The sequence below is a fragment of the Parus major genome, chromosome 4, assembly GCF_001522545.3.
Source record: "Parus major isolate Abel chromosome 4, Parus_major1.1, whole genome shotgun sequence".
Classification (NCBI taxonomy): domain Eukaryota; kingdom Metazoa; phylum Chordata; class Aves; order Passeriformes; family Paridae; genus Parus; species Parus major.
In genome coordinates, this window is record NC_031771.1 from 2,276,786 (window position 1) to 2,293,568 (window position 16,783).

Sequence of the window (16,783 nt, forward strand, 5' to 3'; positions counted from 1 at the left end):
CCAGCTGACCAGTGACCTCACTCTTTTTGGTAACTTTGATCCAAAGGAGCCACTTGACCTGAAATTTTAAGGAATGGCTGAGAAGTGGCCCTCCCTCGTGTAAGTAACAAAAGACTGAACCCCAAAATAGTTCATTGTCTACCCCCCTACTGTCCAGTAATCATCTCGGCTCAAATGAAAGGCTTGGCAGGCAGCTCCACTCCTGCTGAGGGGAGAGCAAAGGTCAGAAAGGACTGTCTGGGCTTAATGAGTTACTTTGTCAGGGTGGGAGCAGGCTTTTAAAAAAAAACCTGGAATGCTGTGATGGCTAGGGAATAGGGTTCTGGCTGGAACAGTCAGGTGGCATACTGAGGAACAAAACCACACTATTGATAGCAAATACTTGGCTTAAACTTGTACATGTTTTTTTAAGACAAAGCTTTTCAGCTTGAATTCATTTTAAGTTTTGGCCTTCTAGTAAGCCAGATGAAGCACAGTACTTCCAGCTTCAGCTAGTATCTATGTGATAGAAGCAGAAAGCTTCTCTGCTTCCCTGCATTTTGTATTTTTAGGTACAAAAAAAATGCTGCCACTTGAGCAAGCTCCTCTTCCCACCATGCTGAACCAAGCTCTGGCCTGCAAACAGCCCCCTCCCCTTGAGTGAGCTTGCTCTGGGAGAGCAGAGTTTTGTAGGAGACCTGCAAGTACGCAGATTAGCACTTGGCTTTGGGAGATGTACTTCAAAAAGCGTGTCCCTGATGTAAATGCCTCTGCTAATTCCTTCCTGCTCGGTGTGGTGGAGCAGTCTGGATGTGGGAAATAGAATGGCTTTGGTGAAAGACTGGAAGATGAAGTTCAGAGGCTGACCTCCTGCATCTGGTGGGTTAATGGGCATCCAGTTGGTGGGACAATGCTAGAGCTGCTGGGAGGAAGATGTGTTGGAAATGTTCTTACTGGGACTTTGATACCAGCTGTTCAATGAGAGTAGGCTGGGCTGCCTGCTCCTGCAGACCTGGCCACAAAATAGCTCCAGGAACTCCTGGGAGGGCATTGAGGGGAGGGTGAGGAGGGAGAGAGAGATGAAGGCCAAGGCACAAGTACACTGCCAAGTTGGAATTGTGATTTTTATCCAGTGAAACAACCTCAGCTGCACTCTTTGCACTGGGCTGTTCTAACAAGGAACTGAAGTGGATACTATACCTAATACACAGTGGCAACAGAAGGTGATCTTCAGAAATCCTTCAAGTCAAAGCAAAACATTTCATTTCAAGGTGATTACCAATCTCTTCCCCCTAATGCAGGCTCTTCAAACAATGAGACACTCTCAGCTTAAAAAGCAGTTGTTGCTGCCGCCTGAGCGTATTTATACACACGCTTGAGGCTTGTCTGAGGAGATTAACTGTGCTATTAGATTAAGTTATTCACTAGAAAGCTACTTAACCTATGCTAGAATAGATTCTCTAATGCAGTGGTGAACATGTCAAACAGACCAACCCTGAGAAGTCTTTCAAATTGAGAACAATGGATTTTTTTAAATTAAATACCCTGTGCTTTGATCCCACAGACAACTGGCAGTGTCCATGATTGTATCACCTTGCTGAATCATCGGCGGCGGTTTCTACAAAGACAGCACTGAGCTTTTGCTAAATTATTATGCCATTCCCATCACTGCTTCCCCAGCTTGCTATGTAAAATAAATGGCTTGGGTATGGTGAAAGAAAGCAATCTGGATTTCAGTTTTTCTGGAGGAACCTATTAGTATTTCCTCCAAGTTCTCATTATTGAACAATCTAATTGCTCAAAGGCGAGAGTAGATGTAAACAAAGCTGCCTTACTGCATAAAAAAGGTGTTGCTGGAATGGCTGATGGCTGCCTAATACAACATCCTGCCTGTGAGAAACAACTTATTGTTTCCTGCATATGACATTCCTGCAGGGATCCAACAGGGAGATCTCCAAGCAAACAATAAACTGTCTCTCTCACAGCTTGGCAGAGCCTGCAATCACACAGCTACCTTGGAAGTTCACCTGCTTGTACCCTGACAGCTCCTCTAAGGCTCATCTGTCTACCAGCCTGTTCCTTGCCTGCTGCTGGTGGCAGGGGGGAAACCCAGACCTGTCCCCAACTCTGCTGGATTCCAGCAGAAGGAATTCATTAAATTAATTATTTAATTATACTACAGATTAGGTTTAATTCAATTATACTAATATAAAATGTATTATTTAATTAATTAAAAATTAAGCTGCTGTTTTGGACTGGCAGATGTCCTTCCCTTCCCTCTGGTTCTCTGACCCCTCCAGCTGCTCCCTGCCCTTGGCACACAGCTGCAGCTTCTGAAACTCTTTTTAACTTGGCTCCTTGAAAACAACTGGGAGTGCACTTAGCAGTGACTTTTCCCAGGGGTTCTTATTCTCTACACCTGACTCTCCTCTTAAGAAAAAATTGGTAGATTTGTCCAATATGTGTGGCAAGTCCAAACTGTGATATATACACCACCTAAACCAATCCTGTCATATTCAATGTAACTGATTCCTAGGAAAGGGGAGATGCTTTTACTAATATTTCAACTGAGCTTGCAACATGGCTGCAAAACCTATCAGGAAGAGTGTAAAAAAATTATTAGGAAATTTAAAAAAACTCCTCAAATTAAAAGACTGCTGGCAATAACTGAGGACAGCTTAGGAACAACTCAGTAATTTCTTATTCCACATGCAAGACTCAAACTGAAGCTTGATGAGTCCATTCTGCTTAAATGAATCACGGTACAATATGGAATTCAAACTCCAAGAGGAAAAATTTAGCTTAGCCATAGGGAGGAATTCTTCCCTGTGAGGGTGGGCAGGCCCTGGCACAGGGTGCCCAGAGAAGCTGTGGCTGCCCATCCCTGGAGGTGTCCAAGGCCAGGTTGGACAGGGCCTGGAGCAACCTGGGCTAGTGGAAGGCGTCCCTGCCTGTGGCAAGGGGCTGGAATGAGATTATCTTTAACATCCCTTTCTACTCTGTACATTCTGCTCATCTGAAATACGAGCTATGAACGAGTTAAAAAATTCTAAGGGCTTTTATTATTAGTCTTTAAAAACATAACTTATTTTAAATGCCATGTACCTACATGAAAGCAATCACTAATTCATTCAGTGCCTTTGCTTGGAGAGCTGTCTCCCCTTTTCCTTGGGTTTCTTTGTCTGCACCTCCTGAGTTCTGACCATTGGAGATATGGCTGAAAATAGCAGAAGACCAGATTAGCTGAACACCACCTTATGTTCCAAAAGCTGAGGTCTTAGGTGCAGCCACACAAAGGTTCATGAAGTCATCCCATAACAAGTTATGCTCTACCTACCAAGCCCTTACAAACACAGCTTCAGTTTGCAATTCTTCATGTGGATCCAGAAAAAACACTGAGGATAGTAATGGATGGCAAAGAACAAAAATGACAACACTTACCTTTAGCTTACTTATATAAATTACTTAAATAGTTTTACCTACATCAGATCACTTTTATGTCCCTGACACAAATGCACTGGTGAGTGGAAATGATTTCCAAAAACTATGCAATGAAACTTAGTGTGAGAAAACGAGAAGAGACTGGAATACACAGCAATTAAAAATGCAGAGAAAATTGACCCCATCTCATTTGGCATCCTGCCATCCTGGGAGCTCAGGAAACTAAGTTTTGGAAAGGTTGCAGTTTCCATGAAAGTGTCATCAGCTTGTCCAAAATTCCCTGTAATTGGCCCTGACAGCACATGAGGACACCCATGAGCAGCTGCCATGCTTGACATGTTAAGGATGCTGAAGCTCATTAGCATTAAGGGGCATTGGGGAGTTAATCTAATTACTCTCCCAAGAGCAGGATAATGCACAAGTGGGTACTGCTAGCAAAACTAGTGTGAGCTAGTAAAAGCACAGGCAGTGCTTTGGCAGGTACCAAGAACAGTTTCTGGAGAGTGTGTGTTTTTTCAATGAAACAGGGATTTTTTTGGTAAATACTGGCACCTTGTTTTCTGATCTGCAATGGATTCCACCAGGTTTTGCAGGCTTTCCATCTTGTTCTGTAGCCTCTTTGGTGTGGGCTCACTAGTTTCCATGGGCTGAGAAGCTAGGGAAAATAGCAATAATATTATAAACAATAATAAAAAAGGCCATTATAAATTATCTAAACATTTCCTTTAAACTGAAGTTCTTAAGAAATAAAATCTACACCAACTTTTCAGTAACCCCCAGAATTTTACCACATGTCTTACAGGAACCAGGCAGCTATTACAAATTCTGGGGGAGGATGTGTACTGAGGTGCTGCAGAGCAGAGGGATGCATTTCCTAGGAGATAATCCAAGCAAAGAGCAGTGAGCACAGACCTGAGCAGAGATCCCCATGCAAGCAGGAGGCTGAAGTCTCCTTACAAAACATGCTTGCTTCTATTGAAATCATCAAAAGCATGTCAAAATGGCTTTTGTTCTGGTCTCTATTCCTTGTTTACTTCCCAAACAGGGAGTATCATGGCTCCTCACAAACCATGCCTCCTTGTGCATGACAAACTCCACTCCTCAAGTCTTCTACATAAAAAAAACCTCTATTTGGAGCTGTTTTGGATACCAGGAAAATCCCTGGATGTTGCAGTTGGTTTGTTAGAAGGCAGACAGTAACTACCAGGCAATTTTCTTTCATACTCAGAAGTACAAAAAGAACACCCAAAGCAGCTACCCCTCACAATGAACAGAGCCTACCTCTGAAACACAGTGGCTTAAATTCTGAACAGAAAACAGTATCAGTGGCTACAGGCAATTTTCACAGAAGGGATAATCTATGGGCAAGAAAAGCTAGTAAAGATTACCATCTTCAAACCCTGCTGCTCAAAGCCATTTTTTTTTTCCTCTAGATACCAAAAACTCATGTCATCACAATTTAAAAGGTACTGACCATCCAGTACTCAGAAGGAAACCAGCAGCATTTTTTGATTCCTCCAGAAGGCCCATCCATATCTAAATATCCAAATAAAGAACTCAAGAACCTAAATTTAGGCTCCAAAAATGTGACAATGCTATTGATGCTAATTACACAAGCAACAGGGAAGTTACCAATTTTGGGTGTGCTACTTTCCAATAAGATGCAGATTTTGCAGCAAGTGCCATAAAGACTTATAACAGCAACTGCTAAGAGGTATTTGAGTTAATTCCTAGGAAAAAAATACTCTATTGGGACTATATTCTTTGTAATATTTTGTGATGTTCCAAGTTTGACATCAATGCTGCCAGTGAAAATTTCCCAAGGGATGTAAGGAGCAGGGGAACATCCTGGGACTGAATAAAACAACACAAACAGGATCAGGATTGGGGATGTATTAAAAAAGCCTTAGAAACTGAAGCTCAAATGAGTACTGTAAGAAGCAGGTTACTCAGCTAGGTCAAAGCACTTTTCACTGTCCTAAAATGTGCTTTTCCTCTATGCTTGCAGTAGCAGCCTCTCCAGCTGCAGTTTTGCTTTCATCCTAATCAAAACTCAGGAACTGTATTTTCTTTTATGAAGTATCCTTATGTTCTGGATTAGAAAGATCACAATTTGTGCTGTATTGATTTTTCAACTTCATGCACCGCTGTCATTATCATGTGTTTGTTAAAAAAAAATAAATAAAAATTCTGCATTTGGATATTTACATACGGCAGGAAAAGAAGAAAGGAATTCTGAACAAAAATACCAAAGGCAAATGGTGTGGTCACCACCTACTTCCCTACCACCCAAAGCACCTGGCAAACAACAGAAGCTTTGGAAGTTTCCAGATCATCTCAAGCATCTCTAAACCTGACCTTTTTGCAAAAACACACCCCACACTGTTCCTGAGGCACACCAAGAGCCAGATCCCAGTTTTAGAGGGGACTGTAAGTACAGAGCACACAACAGAAATAAATCTGTTATTCTTACTCTGCATTCCTCATGGCTGTTAAAGGGGATTTTCTCCCACCATGGCTGCTCAGATCCATGGAGGGAATGTGACTGTCTGAACTTGTTAATTCTTGAAGAATCCTCTTTAGATCCTTCAAAACGTCCAGCTTGGAAGGTTTCTGAAATAATACTGAGTTCAGTTAAAAAGTATTTAAAAAAGGCACTCTGTTGTCAATTCCTAACTCACCCAAATACAGGGTTTTTTCCCCCTTGCCTCTTGTTTTGTCCTTTTTAATGTGTGGCCCCAGGTATTGGTGTACAGACACAGGGAGGCACGGGAGGAGCACCTGGGGCTGTTTGCCAGGCTCTCACTCCCGCAGCAGCTGAGCTGCCTGCAGATATTTCATGCTTTGTTGCCACAGCCATCTTGGAAATCAAGTGCAATATTATTCTCATTTTACTGCTCAGGACCTGAGGCAAAGGCCTGGTACAAAGAACTCTTTCTTTCAGTGAAAACTGGATTTTTCACTGCTGAGAACTGGATTTGTCAGCATTTCACATGTTCAAAGCACTGCTCCCACTGACCTTTGCTCCATTTGAGGATGGAACTGGTTGGAAACACTTCGCTACCCCATTTTCATTTAAAAAAATAAAAGTATTTTTTAATGTGAATACACTGGGTTCAGCAGGGCTTCTATGGGGAACAAATCCTCAGCTTCATAATGGGTCCAAGTGACACTGAGCCAGACCAAATCCTCCTTTTCCACATTCCAGTTAGGAAACCAGACTGTCACTATCACCCAGGTAGAGTCTGTCTCAAGTGCTGGAGCTGTTTCATTTTGTACAATAACTAATGATGCAGGAACCAAGAAGATTAAAGTAGACTTTGATTCAAGTGCTTCTGCAACCTGTTGGGTCCTCGCTGTGGTACTAAATTACAAATCAGTCCTTTTTCCTTCTTTATCTTCAGAAGTATAAATTGATTAACTCAGGGAAAAGGGAATGGGAGTGCCTGATGCTGCAGGGATTTCACAGAAGGAACTGTCCTTTGTTCCTTGATGTAAATGTTTGCCACCACATCAGGAAGTAAACCAGAAAATATTCCTGAAAAATGCCAGTACTAACTTGTGGTCTCCTACAGATGTTGAGGCTGAAATGAATGAAAATACCTGGGAGATACATCAGGTCACAAAATCCATTCAGAAAATAGCTGAAGAATTCTTTTTTTATGAGAGATTAGAGTTGATGCTTTCTGTAATGAAAAAACAGAGAAACACCAGGGTTTCATTTAAGTCTAAAAATAGACATGCAAAACCAAAAGGAAGAATAATGATATGGATAAAACTGATCAAAACCAATGAAAGCCAGCTTGGAGGAAGATTCAAATATCAAGCAGATGATTAAATGTATCAAGAACTAGGTAGAAATCTATTTCCACTATCAAATGTGATTGACAACAACAACAAAAAAAAGTGAAAACCAAACCAGTTACAAATCAGTAGCTTCAAATTTAATAGTTCATAAACGTTATTTGTGGCAGAGCCAAAATACCTTGGTCATTCATCCCCTAAAAGCACTTTTTGTGCTGCTTATGCAGAGGTGTATTTTGAATTTTGTTCCACTCTGTTCCTCTTTCAAAGCCACCATCTGGGGTAGGTCACTAAAATTAATGATAATTTCTTATGATAAAACTGCTGTTCCCAAGGTACCATTGATTTAGAGCAGCCTCAAGAGTCTATGGCTAGAAATAAGGCAAAAGTAAAAAACATCCTGCAACACAGCACAGAATGAGCTGGGCTAACTTTCTGGGAATTAGAATCTCTCTGCTGTTCTCTCTCTGACAAAGAAACAAGGTGCACACAGGGATGCTGTGTTTCTGCTGCTGTCAGCACAGAAATGCTCTGCAGGATGCCTTGGCTGGCAGCTGGTTACAGGCAGCCATAACATGCAAACCAGAATGTCCCAGAAAGGGACAATATCCTCCAGGGCCAGACCCCCTGAACACCTCTGGAATTAGAAAATTCAACTGTGCTAATGAAGCAGAACTATACCTTTTCCTCCTCAAAAATTTTACTTTTATCCATACCCAACAAGAAAGGTAAGCTTCCAGTGACAAGCATTTAACATAAGAAATATTACACTTGGGAGAAGGTATCACAATTCTGTCGTGATTTTTTTTTTTTAAAGGAATTTGAGAATAACTCCTTGCATAGAAATTTTCATCAAAAAAAGTTAAAAGAACACTTTCTTCTGGAAGAGCAGCACCTGGGGTTTCTGTGCCAGTCAAACCAGAGCTAACCTTAGGGGTCAGGTATGCCAGCAACAGAAATCTCACCTAAAAAAAGGTAAAAGGCAAATGAAACACCATGCTCTGTAACAATTCCCTCACATGGAAGATCAGAGAAAGCAGCTGTGCCCAGAGTCAGTGGAAGGTCCTACAACCTGCACAACACTTTTACTTTAAATTCCCTGCAGTTTAGATTTCTCTCAGCTAATAAGGAGTAAAACAAGAAATCTCTTAATGAAAACTGAAGCCTTTTATTATTAAAAAACTCTTCAGGTGAGGATCTTAGAGTACATGTGAAAACAAGGTATTAAATCCAACCCTTCTCTTCCCAGGAGACTGTAGAGGAAAACATCCAGAAGTCTCCCTGAACTGAGTTTCCTGACATGACCTTATCAAGGGCTGTCACCATTTTTGATAGTTTTTCTTTCAGCTGTTTGTCTTGTGATCTCAGGATCTCCAGGTCCTCAGCAATACAATTACTCTTCTCTGAGGTAATACTTCTCCTGATTTAAAAAGGAGGACATAGTATGAGTCCAAAATTTAGAAATTATAGACATTTATCTTCTGCAGGGTTTTTTTTTTAATCTTTGAAATATCTGAACTAGCCCTTTGAGAAGCTTAGATATTGCATCTTGCACAAAGATGAGGCTCTGTAACAAGAAAGGCCTTACAAGGAAAACTGCAACTGCACTGCTTTCAGACAGCATCCCAGATTTTTGATCCATTTCAAAACTGGAATTTTAAGCTTCAGGATCCACAGGGTCCCAAGCCAGTGAAGAAAACAGGACAGGTTACAGTGAAGAGATATAAGTGATCACTCAGTGAACTACAGCTCGTGGTAACTGAGAGATTTGTCACAGAAAGTGGAAAAGGACTCATAGTGACAGACAGACCCTGACAGAGCGTTCACATCCAGAACTGCCTCAGAAGCCAGAGGGGAAGCACCCAGGACCAGGGTCAGAAGGACACAGAATGCCTAAGCTGGCATTTTTAGGAAGAACTGATATGTAAGAGCCTGATTCTCATTGCAATCACTCTCCTCCTTCCAAGAACAAATACAAATTAAGGCCCGTCTCTGTGTAGAAGGCTGATTTCCATGGACACCAAGTAAAACTATTTTTGGTCCTTCATGGGCTGACTGCTTTTCCCCATGCATTTCTCCCAAGACAAATCTCTCTAAATGCAGTGAAATACTTCTAAAAGGAGCTCTAGTGACCTTAGCTGTGTTTGCCATTGCCTCTTCCAAGAATTTAATCTTGCTCTGCAGTGCATCTGTCTAATCTGCTTCTGCACTCTCGCTGCAGCTTCCAGAGCTGGAAAACACAAGGTTAATTCTCAGTCAACAATGAGGATTATGATTACAATACTTAGAAAATTTCTCTGTTTGGTAAGACAAATGTGTGGGATTTTTGGCAAGTTCAATCCATAGTTACCATTGCCAACAAATCCCTCCATAGTCTTCAGAGCAGTCTGGTCTGCTCTGCATTTTCAGTCTGTGTGCACTATTTTCCATTTCCTTGATTTCACCCTGATAATTCCTCTTCAAATGCCTCTGGGGAGAGAAAGCAAAGACTGAAATTAGAGTGACAAAAAATTTCATTCTTCTAGACTGAGATTACTGTCCTGCTGCCAACTTGTGATAAAGGCAGTGCTCCCCAGGGGTACTTCCTGAGGGTACAGGGATATGCAGAGAACAAAGCATGTCACCAGCAGCATCCAGCTGCCATGCAGATTTAACTGGGAATATCCTTCCATTTTGGTGGTTGCTTTGGGTCCAGATCCTGCTTTTTTATGAATTTTAAATAATATATTCATATTTACATATCTCACAAGTATTAGTATTTTAAAAAATTTACACAGCTGTACATGTATTTTAATCATCTGTCTTGATGGGGTTTCCTACACATTACTTGTGAAACATAACATAACATTGATGTTAAAGCATCAGCTTTTAATCATGTTGTTGTAGCAAACCTGCAACAACACAAGGTTTCACTATAATTTGACCACAGATGGTTAATGGGTTAAACTCCTACACACCACTCCTGGAAAAAAGGGTCAGGTTGCTGTTCTGTGATTTACTGCATTTGCTTTTTTCCTCTCCTGACTTGGGCAGCTTTAAATACTTTTGCTCCTTGTGAGATGGGCCATAAAGATTGTGTTCCACCCCCCCGTGGGTGCCAGAATCCCACGCCATGACACAGCTCCCTGGAACAATCTGACCATCCTGCTCTGGCAGGAACCTCACACTGTACCAGCAGCCCTATTTGGATTCAGCCAGCAGGCTGCTCTTTTATTTTTAACATGAGCCCAAATTAGCAGCTGTGGGAGCTGAGCTCAGACTCCCTACCTGCAGGGCCACATAGCTCCCTTTGGCCAGCCTGGAGCTCCTGCAGGAGCTCATCCTTTTCCAGTTTTGTGTCATTCAGTAACCAGCTGATTTTTCCAGCTCCAACTCGCTCAGCCTGGCCTCCATTTCACGTATTCTGGCTTCTTTCTCATCCTTTGCACTCTGCATACACAAAAAACCAATTATGTTCAATATACATAATTACATAAAACAACAACAAAGATGCATGGATGACACTACTACAAATCCCAGTCTGGGGCAAGAAAGAAAACTGGAGTGAAACAGACCAATTATTTGTGTGAAAATTGCTAATCCAGGCAAAGAGGGTGCAGCAGAATTGCATCTGACAGCTTTAAAGAATAATGAACCTCACCAGGTGTAGCATATGAACATGGTTTCCATTCTCTTGTAGCAGGTCCCCCATGTGCACTCAAATGCCTTCTCACAAAAAAGGATGAAATTCCCTGTCTGGAGTGATTTTTATTCGAAGATGGTGACCTGCATGGCACTACCACATCCTGTATTTCTTGTCTGAGAAATAACCAGTGTCCTCAGTTTGGAATTCTGACTGCTGCCTGTCTGCTGCTTCTCAGTAACACTTGGTATTTCTGGTTCTCTTCTGATGTGGACACTCATCTCACTGAGGTCATTCCAGCTTGCACCAACCTTTTGGCAGCTGCTTTTCACCACAGAATTATTCATTTTAAGTGGTAACGTTATAATATTATCCTGTTCTGCCCACTAACTGAGCACTGTTACAATTCCAGGGGCATTATTGCCTGACCTCCTTCCAAACCACATTATCAGCACATTAAGGCAGAGATCAAAAACCATATAACATTTACCATCATAAAAAGACAAATACAGCGTTATTTGCACACCTTAAACTCTTCTGCTTTGAGTTTCCAATCATTTATTTCTTTTTCCAGCTGGGATTTCTCCACTTCTGTTGCTCCATTGCAGTTCAGGTCAAGCAAAAGATTTGTTTGTTTCTACCTTTTGAATGTCCTGGCATCTTTCTGGTTTTCTCTAGCACATCTTCAACACCAGAGCTGTACAGAAAAATTAGGTCAGGATGCTCTGGGCTCCTCTCTCCATTTTAATAACTGAATAGAATATTGGTTTTTTAAACACAGGAAATGAAAAATGTTCAACTGATCTAAAAAAAAAAATCAACCGGCAATGTTAATACAAAATTCAGAGCACTTAAGGCTAAATAACTTCAAGTGATAAAACTTGACTGGTTGCTCTGTCAACTTGGGGAAAAAAACAATTACATGAATAATTTATTACTGATTTAATTCCTGCAAGCAGCAATATGCACCATTTAAAGTACCAAGTGCTGTGATTCAGAAACTGGTAATATTGCAAATTACAAACAGAAGAAAAGAGTGAACTTCCTGGTGGGAGATTTTCAACAAAAAAAAAATAATAGACTGAGAAAATTTAGAATGATGTGTGAGTGAAGCCTCTAGTTTATTAGAAAATGAAGGAACCAACTGGATCTTTATTCATAATGCACAGAAGGTTATCTAATTACAGCTGACTTTTGAGGGGCTGAAGTTGAGAAAAAAGGGGAATGTAAAGACAGTGTCTACTTGGTCAGAAGGAATTCTGACACAGCTCTCACTGGTTTATAAACACTACATGAATATAAATTCTGGTTTATACATAAACTTCATTACATTTTCATTAAATACTGAATAAAGTAAGGCATTATGAGAGCCTTTAATTTGCTCACTACTCTTACAGACATGCTCACAGCTGAAAATACCACTTCCAACAATTGGTTTGGTAGATCTGGTAGCATTGAACTTTCTGGAAATGTACAAAAAGTCACTTTGGAGCTTTAGAGTCAAAAGCACCACCAACCTGGCACTCCATTTGTCTGTGACACTCCATCCTCATTTCCTTCAGTGCCTTTTCCATCTTTCTGTTGTCCAGCTGCCTCCTGAGCTGCTCCAAGGTGATGCTGTTCCCTCTGTGTTCTGATCCCAAAAACACTTGTTCTGCTCTTTTTCTAGGGTTAGTTCTCTCTTTTTTATGGAGCTCAGTCTATGAGAAATTCAAGTCATCTCCCTCCTAAATAAATTTAGCATTTTTTGGTTCTCTTAATGATAATTTAAAATGCAAATAACGTTAAAAACACTAACATGAACATTTCAGAGCTGCTCATTTCAACAATATGAATTTAAAGTGGGGCCCAAACAGAATCACCAATGGGCATTTCTGATAATCATAACTTCTGCTGCTGTTTACTGCTTGAATATTAGATTAATCTTGCTAAATATGTTTAAAGAGACAAAGGTTCCCTAACAGAGGGATCTAAACTGTGAGGTTAAAGTGGAGGTAGCTCAGCATCTTTACATGATTTGCATAGGTTTCTGTGGCTTTGAATTTATGACAAAGTTAAGTCTTAATTCTGAATGCCCCTTACTGCTAATGGCAAATGCCCTTGGGCCTTTCACAGCTAATTCAAATTTCTAGATATAAATAACCCTCAAAGTTAATTAAAAGGGGAAACAAGCAAGGTGCAAATCTGAACACCAGAAGTAAGGAGAGGCTTTCAGAAAGCAAGTGTTTTTTCAATACTATCACTATGTTTTTTACCAACAACTGATAAATCCAGTCATTCGGGTTTGCAGGTTCCTGGCCATGTTGTGTCTGGTCTGTCTGAGCTTCTGCTGCCTCAAGATGAGCTACATGCAACTGCTTCTCAAGGCCTTCGACCTAGAAAAAGGGAAAAGCTCCTTAAGAATTGCCTTAAAGCATTCTATTTAAACAGCACAATGCATTTCTTATGGGGTTCTTCATTAAAAGAAGTACAAGTTATCTTTTGGCCCAGCAGAGTTCATTCCCTGAGTGTGCTCATAATTGTGTTGTCTTCTTCTAGTGAGTAAGCTCAGTTTCATTTCAGAGTTAATTGAATTTCTGGAGAGTAATTTGACTTCCACCCTGATCCAGACCTGTTCAGAAGTCCCCTATCTACACTATAAATGCTGACTGGAATGGTGAAACAACACTTTGGGAAAAAAAAGACCTTTTTTCAGAGAGAACTACTCCTTCACCATGGCTGTATTCAGAAATCTCCACTCAAACATGTTTTGTACCTTTCTCTGAAAGGAGGCAACTTCTGCCAGCCTATGAGATGGTGAAGCAGTCTACAAGGCTATTGAATAAAGTTCTTCTTATATGCAAAACTTAAGATAATGTAATTTATCCAATATTATCCAGACAGTTTTTTGTAAGCAATCCCTCATTAAAAAACCTTCCTCCCGTCTCTGGAACGTTTCAGATCTCCACACACTGAATTTCACTGGCACCAAAGCTAACAGGCAAATCCACACACACCTTGGTCTCATAGAACCTTTTCACTCCTCCTAACTGGGAAGGGAGCTGACAAACTGTGGATTCCAGGTGACAGACTTGATGTGGATGCACCAAATTTGGGGTTCTTGCTTGTTCTCTATGTGAAGTTTGAGGTGGAGAAATTAGAAACAGTAAGAACCAGCAAAGGAGAAGCAGCCCTGGTCTCCTCATTCTCAGCCTGCACGGATGTTTTGTCTCTCCTCTGTATGGCGTGGTTTTGTGGGGTTTCTGGATTTTTCCCCCTTTTCAGTTCACAGTCTGTGCAACCAGTGCTTCACTTCAACAACAGCACCAAGAAACCAGAAGAACAGGGCAGAGAGCGGAGTGTAGGAGCAGCATAAGCTTTCTCTCAAATTCAGGTTACTCTTAACATTTCCTACACTATAATCAAAACCCAGACTTAATGAGCTGTCTCCACCCGGCTTTGGATGCTACTTGCAAGCTGCAGGCACCGTCTGCTTTGTGAGGCAGTGCTGCCACCTCGTGCTCGTTCCTGAGCTGCTCGATCCCCTCCCCAAAACAAAACCCTGGCTACAATTCCACCTTGGCGAATACCAAGTTCTTTCACTTGTCAGAAATGGAGGCATTTCGATGTTCTGTTATTAAGTATTAAGCTATGCATAGTTTTACTTTGAGGGGGTTACTGTGTAACTCAAGTGGATGACGGGGCAAAAATTAGGACATCTCAAACCAGAAAGGACAAAACTCTTAGTGAAACCAGCAATAAAAACCTGATTCAACCACCAAAATCACTTTCAGTCTTTTCTTTTAATGGTGGAACTGGTGTCCCAACAAATTCCGCTTGTCCACTTCAGTGACACTCAGAAAAGTAAGGTGCAGAGATTCTTCCAAAATAGAAATTTCGTGGCAGTAAATAAACCAGGAGATAGTCAGCATGGAAGGAAAAAGCAGCAGAAAGCCATGAGCAAATAAACACCTTGATGGAACAATTACTGAAGTCCTCATAAACATTGCTTGATACTCGCTAGTGGCCCCACCCCAAATACCATCATCATCACAAAGGAATTCTCTGTGGAGCACGTGAAAAATGTCTGGTTATGCTTTATGAATTTTTAAAAAAAATAAGAAAAAAGAATGCATTTGATGTTGCTGAAGCAGAAGTTCTCTTTGGGTCTGCGAATCTTTGGCCAGCAGCTGAAGTTCTTCCTCTGCCTACTGTGAACAGAGGACACAGCAAACCCCTGAAGAAAAGGCAGTCTGAAGAGCCAATTCTGAGGTGTGATTTCCTCCCATTTGGTTCCACCTTGAGCTGTGGAAACGTGGCAAACCCCAGCAGTAAACCCAGCCTCGAGGTGTGACCAGAGTAAAAGGCTGCCACCTTCACTGCGAGGTGGCATTTACACCTCTTTATGCCATAACTCCTTCCCTAGGCCAGACTAGAAGGGAGCTCAGGGAGTCTTCAAATATATTTCCTAAAAGCCAGAACACAGAGCAGTGGAAGGAGAATTAGGACTTGGCTCACATACCAGGACCAGCTTTCCTTTGAGGTGTGACACCTGTGAGTCCAGGTCCTGCAGGACACCACGAAATGCTGTGCTCAGACTGGTCACATCCCTATGCTCACTGAGCTTCCTGCCCCTGCTGTCTCTGCAGGCCATCAGGATGCCACATAATTCCAAAAGTAATTCCTCCAGGCTGTGCACCACCTTTGTCAGACAATCAGACTCCCTCAGCACCCCATCCTGCTGTTGGCTGGCAGCTTCCAGCTCTCCAGGACTATTTTTTAACTGTTTGTAGATTCTCTTGGCTCTGCAATTCCTTCTGTCTGAATTTGGAAACTAAAATAAAGTAATTCAGAAAACAGGATTCACCTGGAGTTCTATCCTCACAGGTCCAATACTTCAGTTGGTTAACTGCTGGTTTTTAGAACTAAATAATGGGTTGTTTTCTAACCCAGGAGTGCTGGAGTGTTATTCCTGGAGAGGAGCTTCTCCCTGAGGAAGCCTGCTGTGCCTCTCCAAGCCCATACAGTGTCCATGATAAATCTCTTCATACCTGCTGTCCTGAAGTGCATCTCTTTCCAACTGCATTTCCATCTGTTTGCTCTGCCAATCAGACTGAAACAGATTTCCTGTTGTTGCAGAATAAGAGGAGTTGGTTTATATAAAACCTTGAGCACAAAAGGAAGGAAACCTGAGTCAATTCACACTGCCTTTTTTTATTGGAATTGATCAGGCAATGGATCATTTGCTCCATTCCTGAGGGGGTGGTGTTTTGAATCACTAGTCTGAGGGAATCAATAAATCAAATCTCAGTTTGCCATCAATTTTCCAACTCATTAATGACCTTTCTGTGGGAGAAACTTTCAAATACTGGATACACAACTGTGTATAAAAATCACTAAATTCAAGCACTAACTTCAGCCGACAAAAAAAAGAACAAAGACACATAGCAGGGACAGGGATTTTCTAATAGCAAACAAATCCTGTGTACTACCTTAATTCCTGGACATTCTTGTTCATTGAAACAGCACCTGTGAAGAAAAATATGCATATTTACTTCTTAATCCATTACAAGTCAACTTAATGTAACAAAATTAATTCTGCCCATTGAATTTTAAAACTGCAGGAGGACTTAACGATACTTAAGAGGAGGTAAGTTTCCTTCCTTTTCCAAATCTTCTGGTTTGTTTTGTCACGACAAACCCAGATGCAGACAGAAGAAAAAAAAAAAAGAGAAAAAAATAGGAAAAGAAAAGAAGAAAAAAAAAGGAGAAAAGAAAGAGAAAAAGGAGAAAAGAAAGAGATAGAAAAAGGAGGAGGAAAGAGAAAAAGGAGGAGGAAAGAGATAGAAAAAGGAGGAGGAAAGAGACAGAAAAAGGAGGAGGAAAGAGACAGAAAAAGGAGGAGGAAAGAGACAGAAAAAGGAGGAGGAAAGAGACAGAAAAAGGAGGAGGAAAGAG

General features: G+C 41.2%; 1 protein-coding gene across 8 annotated transcripts in view; it reads right to left on the reverse strand.

Moving 5' to 3' along the window:
• Positions 1-3,018: 3,018 nt before the first annotated feature.
• Positions 3,019-16,783, reverse strand: part of LOC107202778 — a 14,756-nt gene continuing 991 nt past the window's right edge. For 2 of the 8 annotated variants that reach the window (XR_004496883.1, XR_001520816.2), the window contains exons 2-13: positions 16,318-16,354; positions 15,877-15,952; positions 13,102-13,221; positions 12,364-12,573; positions 11,373-11,543; positions 10,492-10,653; positions 9,575-9,693; positions 9,358-9,454; positions 8,530-8,644; positions 7,024-7,106; positions 3,973-4,075; positions 3,019-3,196 (exon numbers count right to left, since the gene is read on the reverse strand). Coding sequence is in view for 2 of the 8 variants with exons in the window: in XM_015623723.2 (XP_015479209.1) it covers positions 13,872-13,957; positions 15,877-15,991; positions 16,318-16,354 (238 nt within the window). In the remaining 6 variants the exon portion in view is untranslated. Of the gene's footprint in view, positions 3,197-3,972; positions 4,076-5,893; positions 6,034-7,023; positions 7,107-8,529; positions 8,645-9,357; positions 9,455-9,574; positions 9,694-10,491; positions 10,654-11,372; positions 11,651-12,363; positions 12,574-13,101; positions 13,222-13,241; positions 13,958-15,876; positions 15,992-16,317; positions 16,355-16,783 lie in introns of those variants that run through there. The other 6 variants (XR_004496884.1, XR_004496885.1, XR_004496886.1 and 3 more) reach the window with 6 other exon arrangements.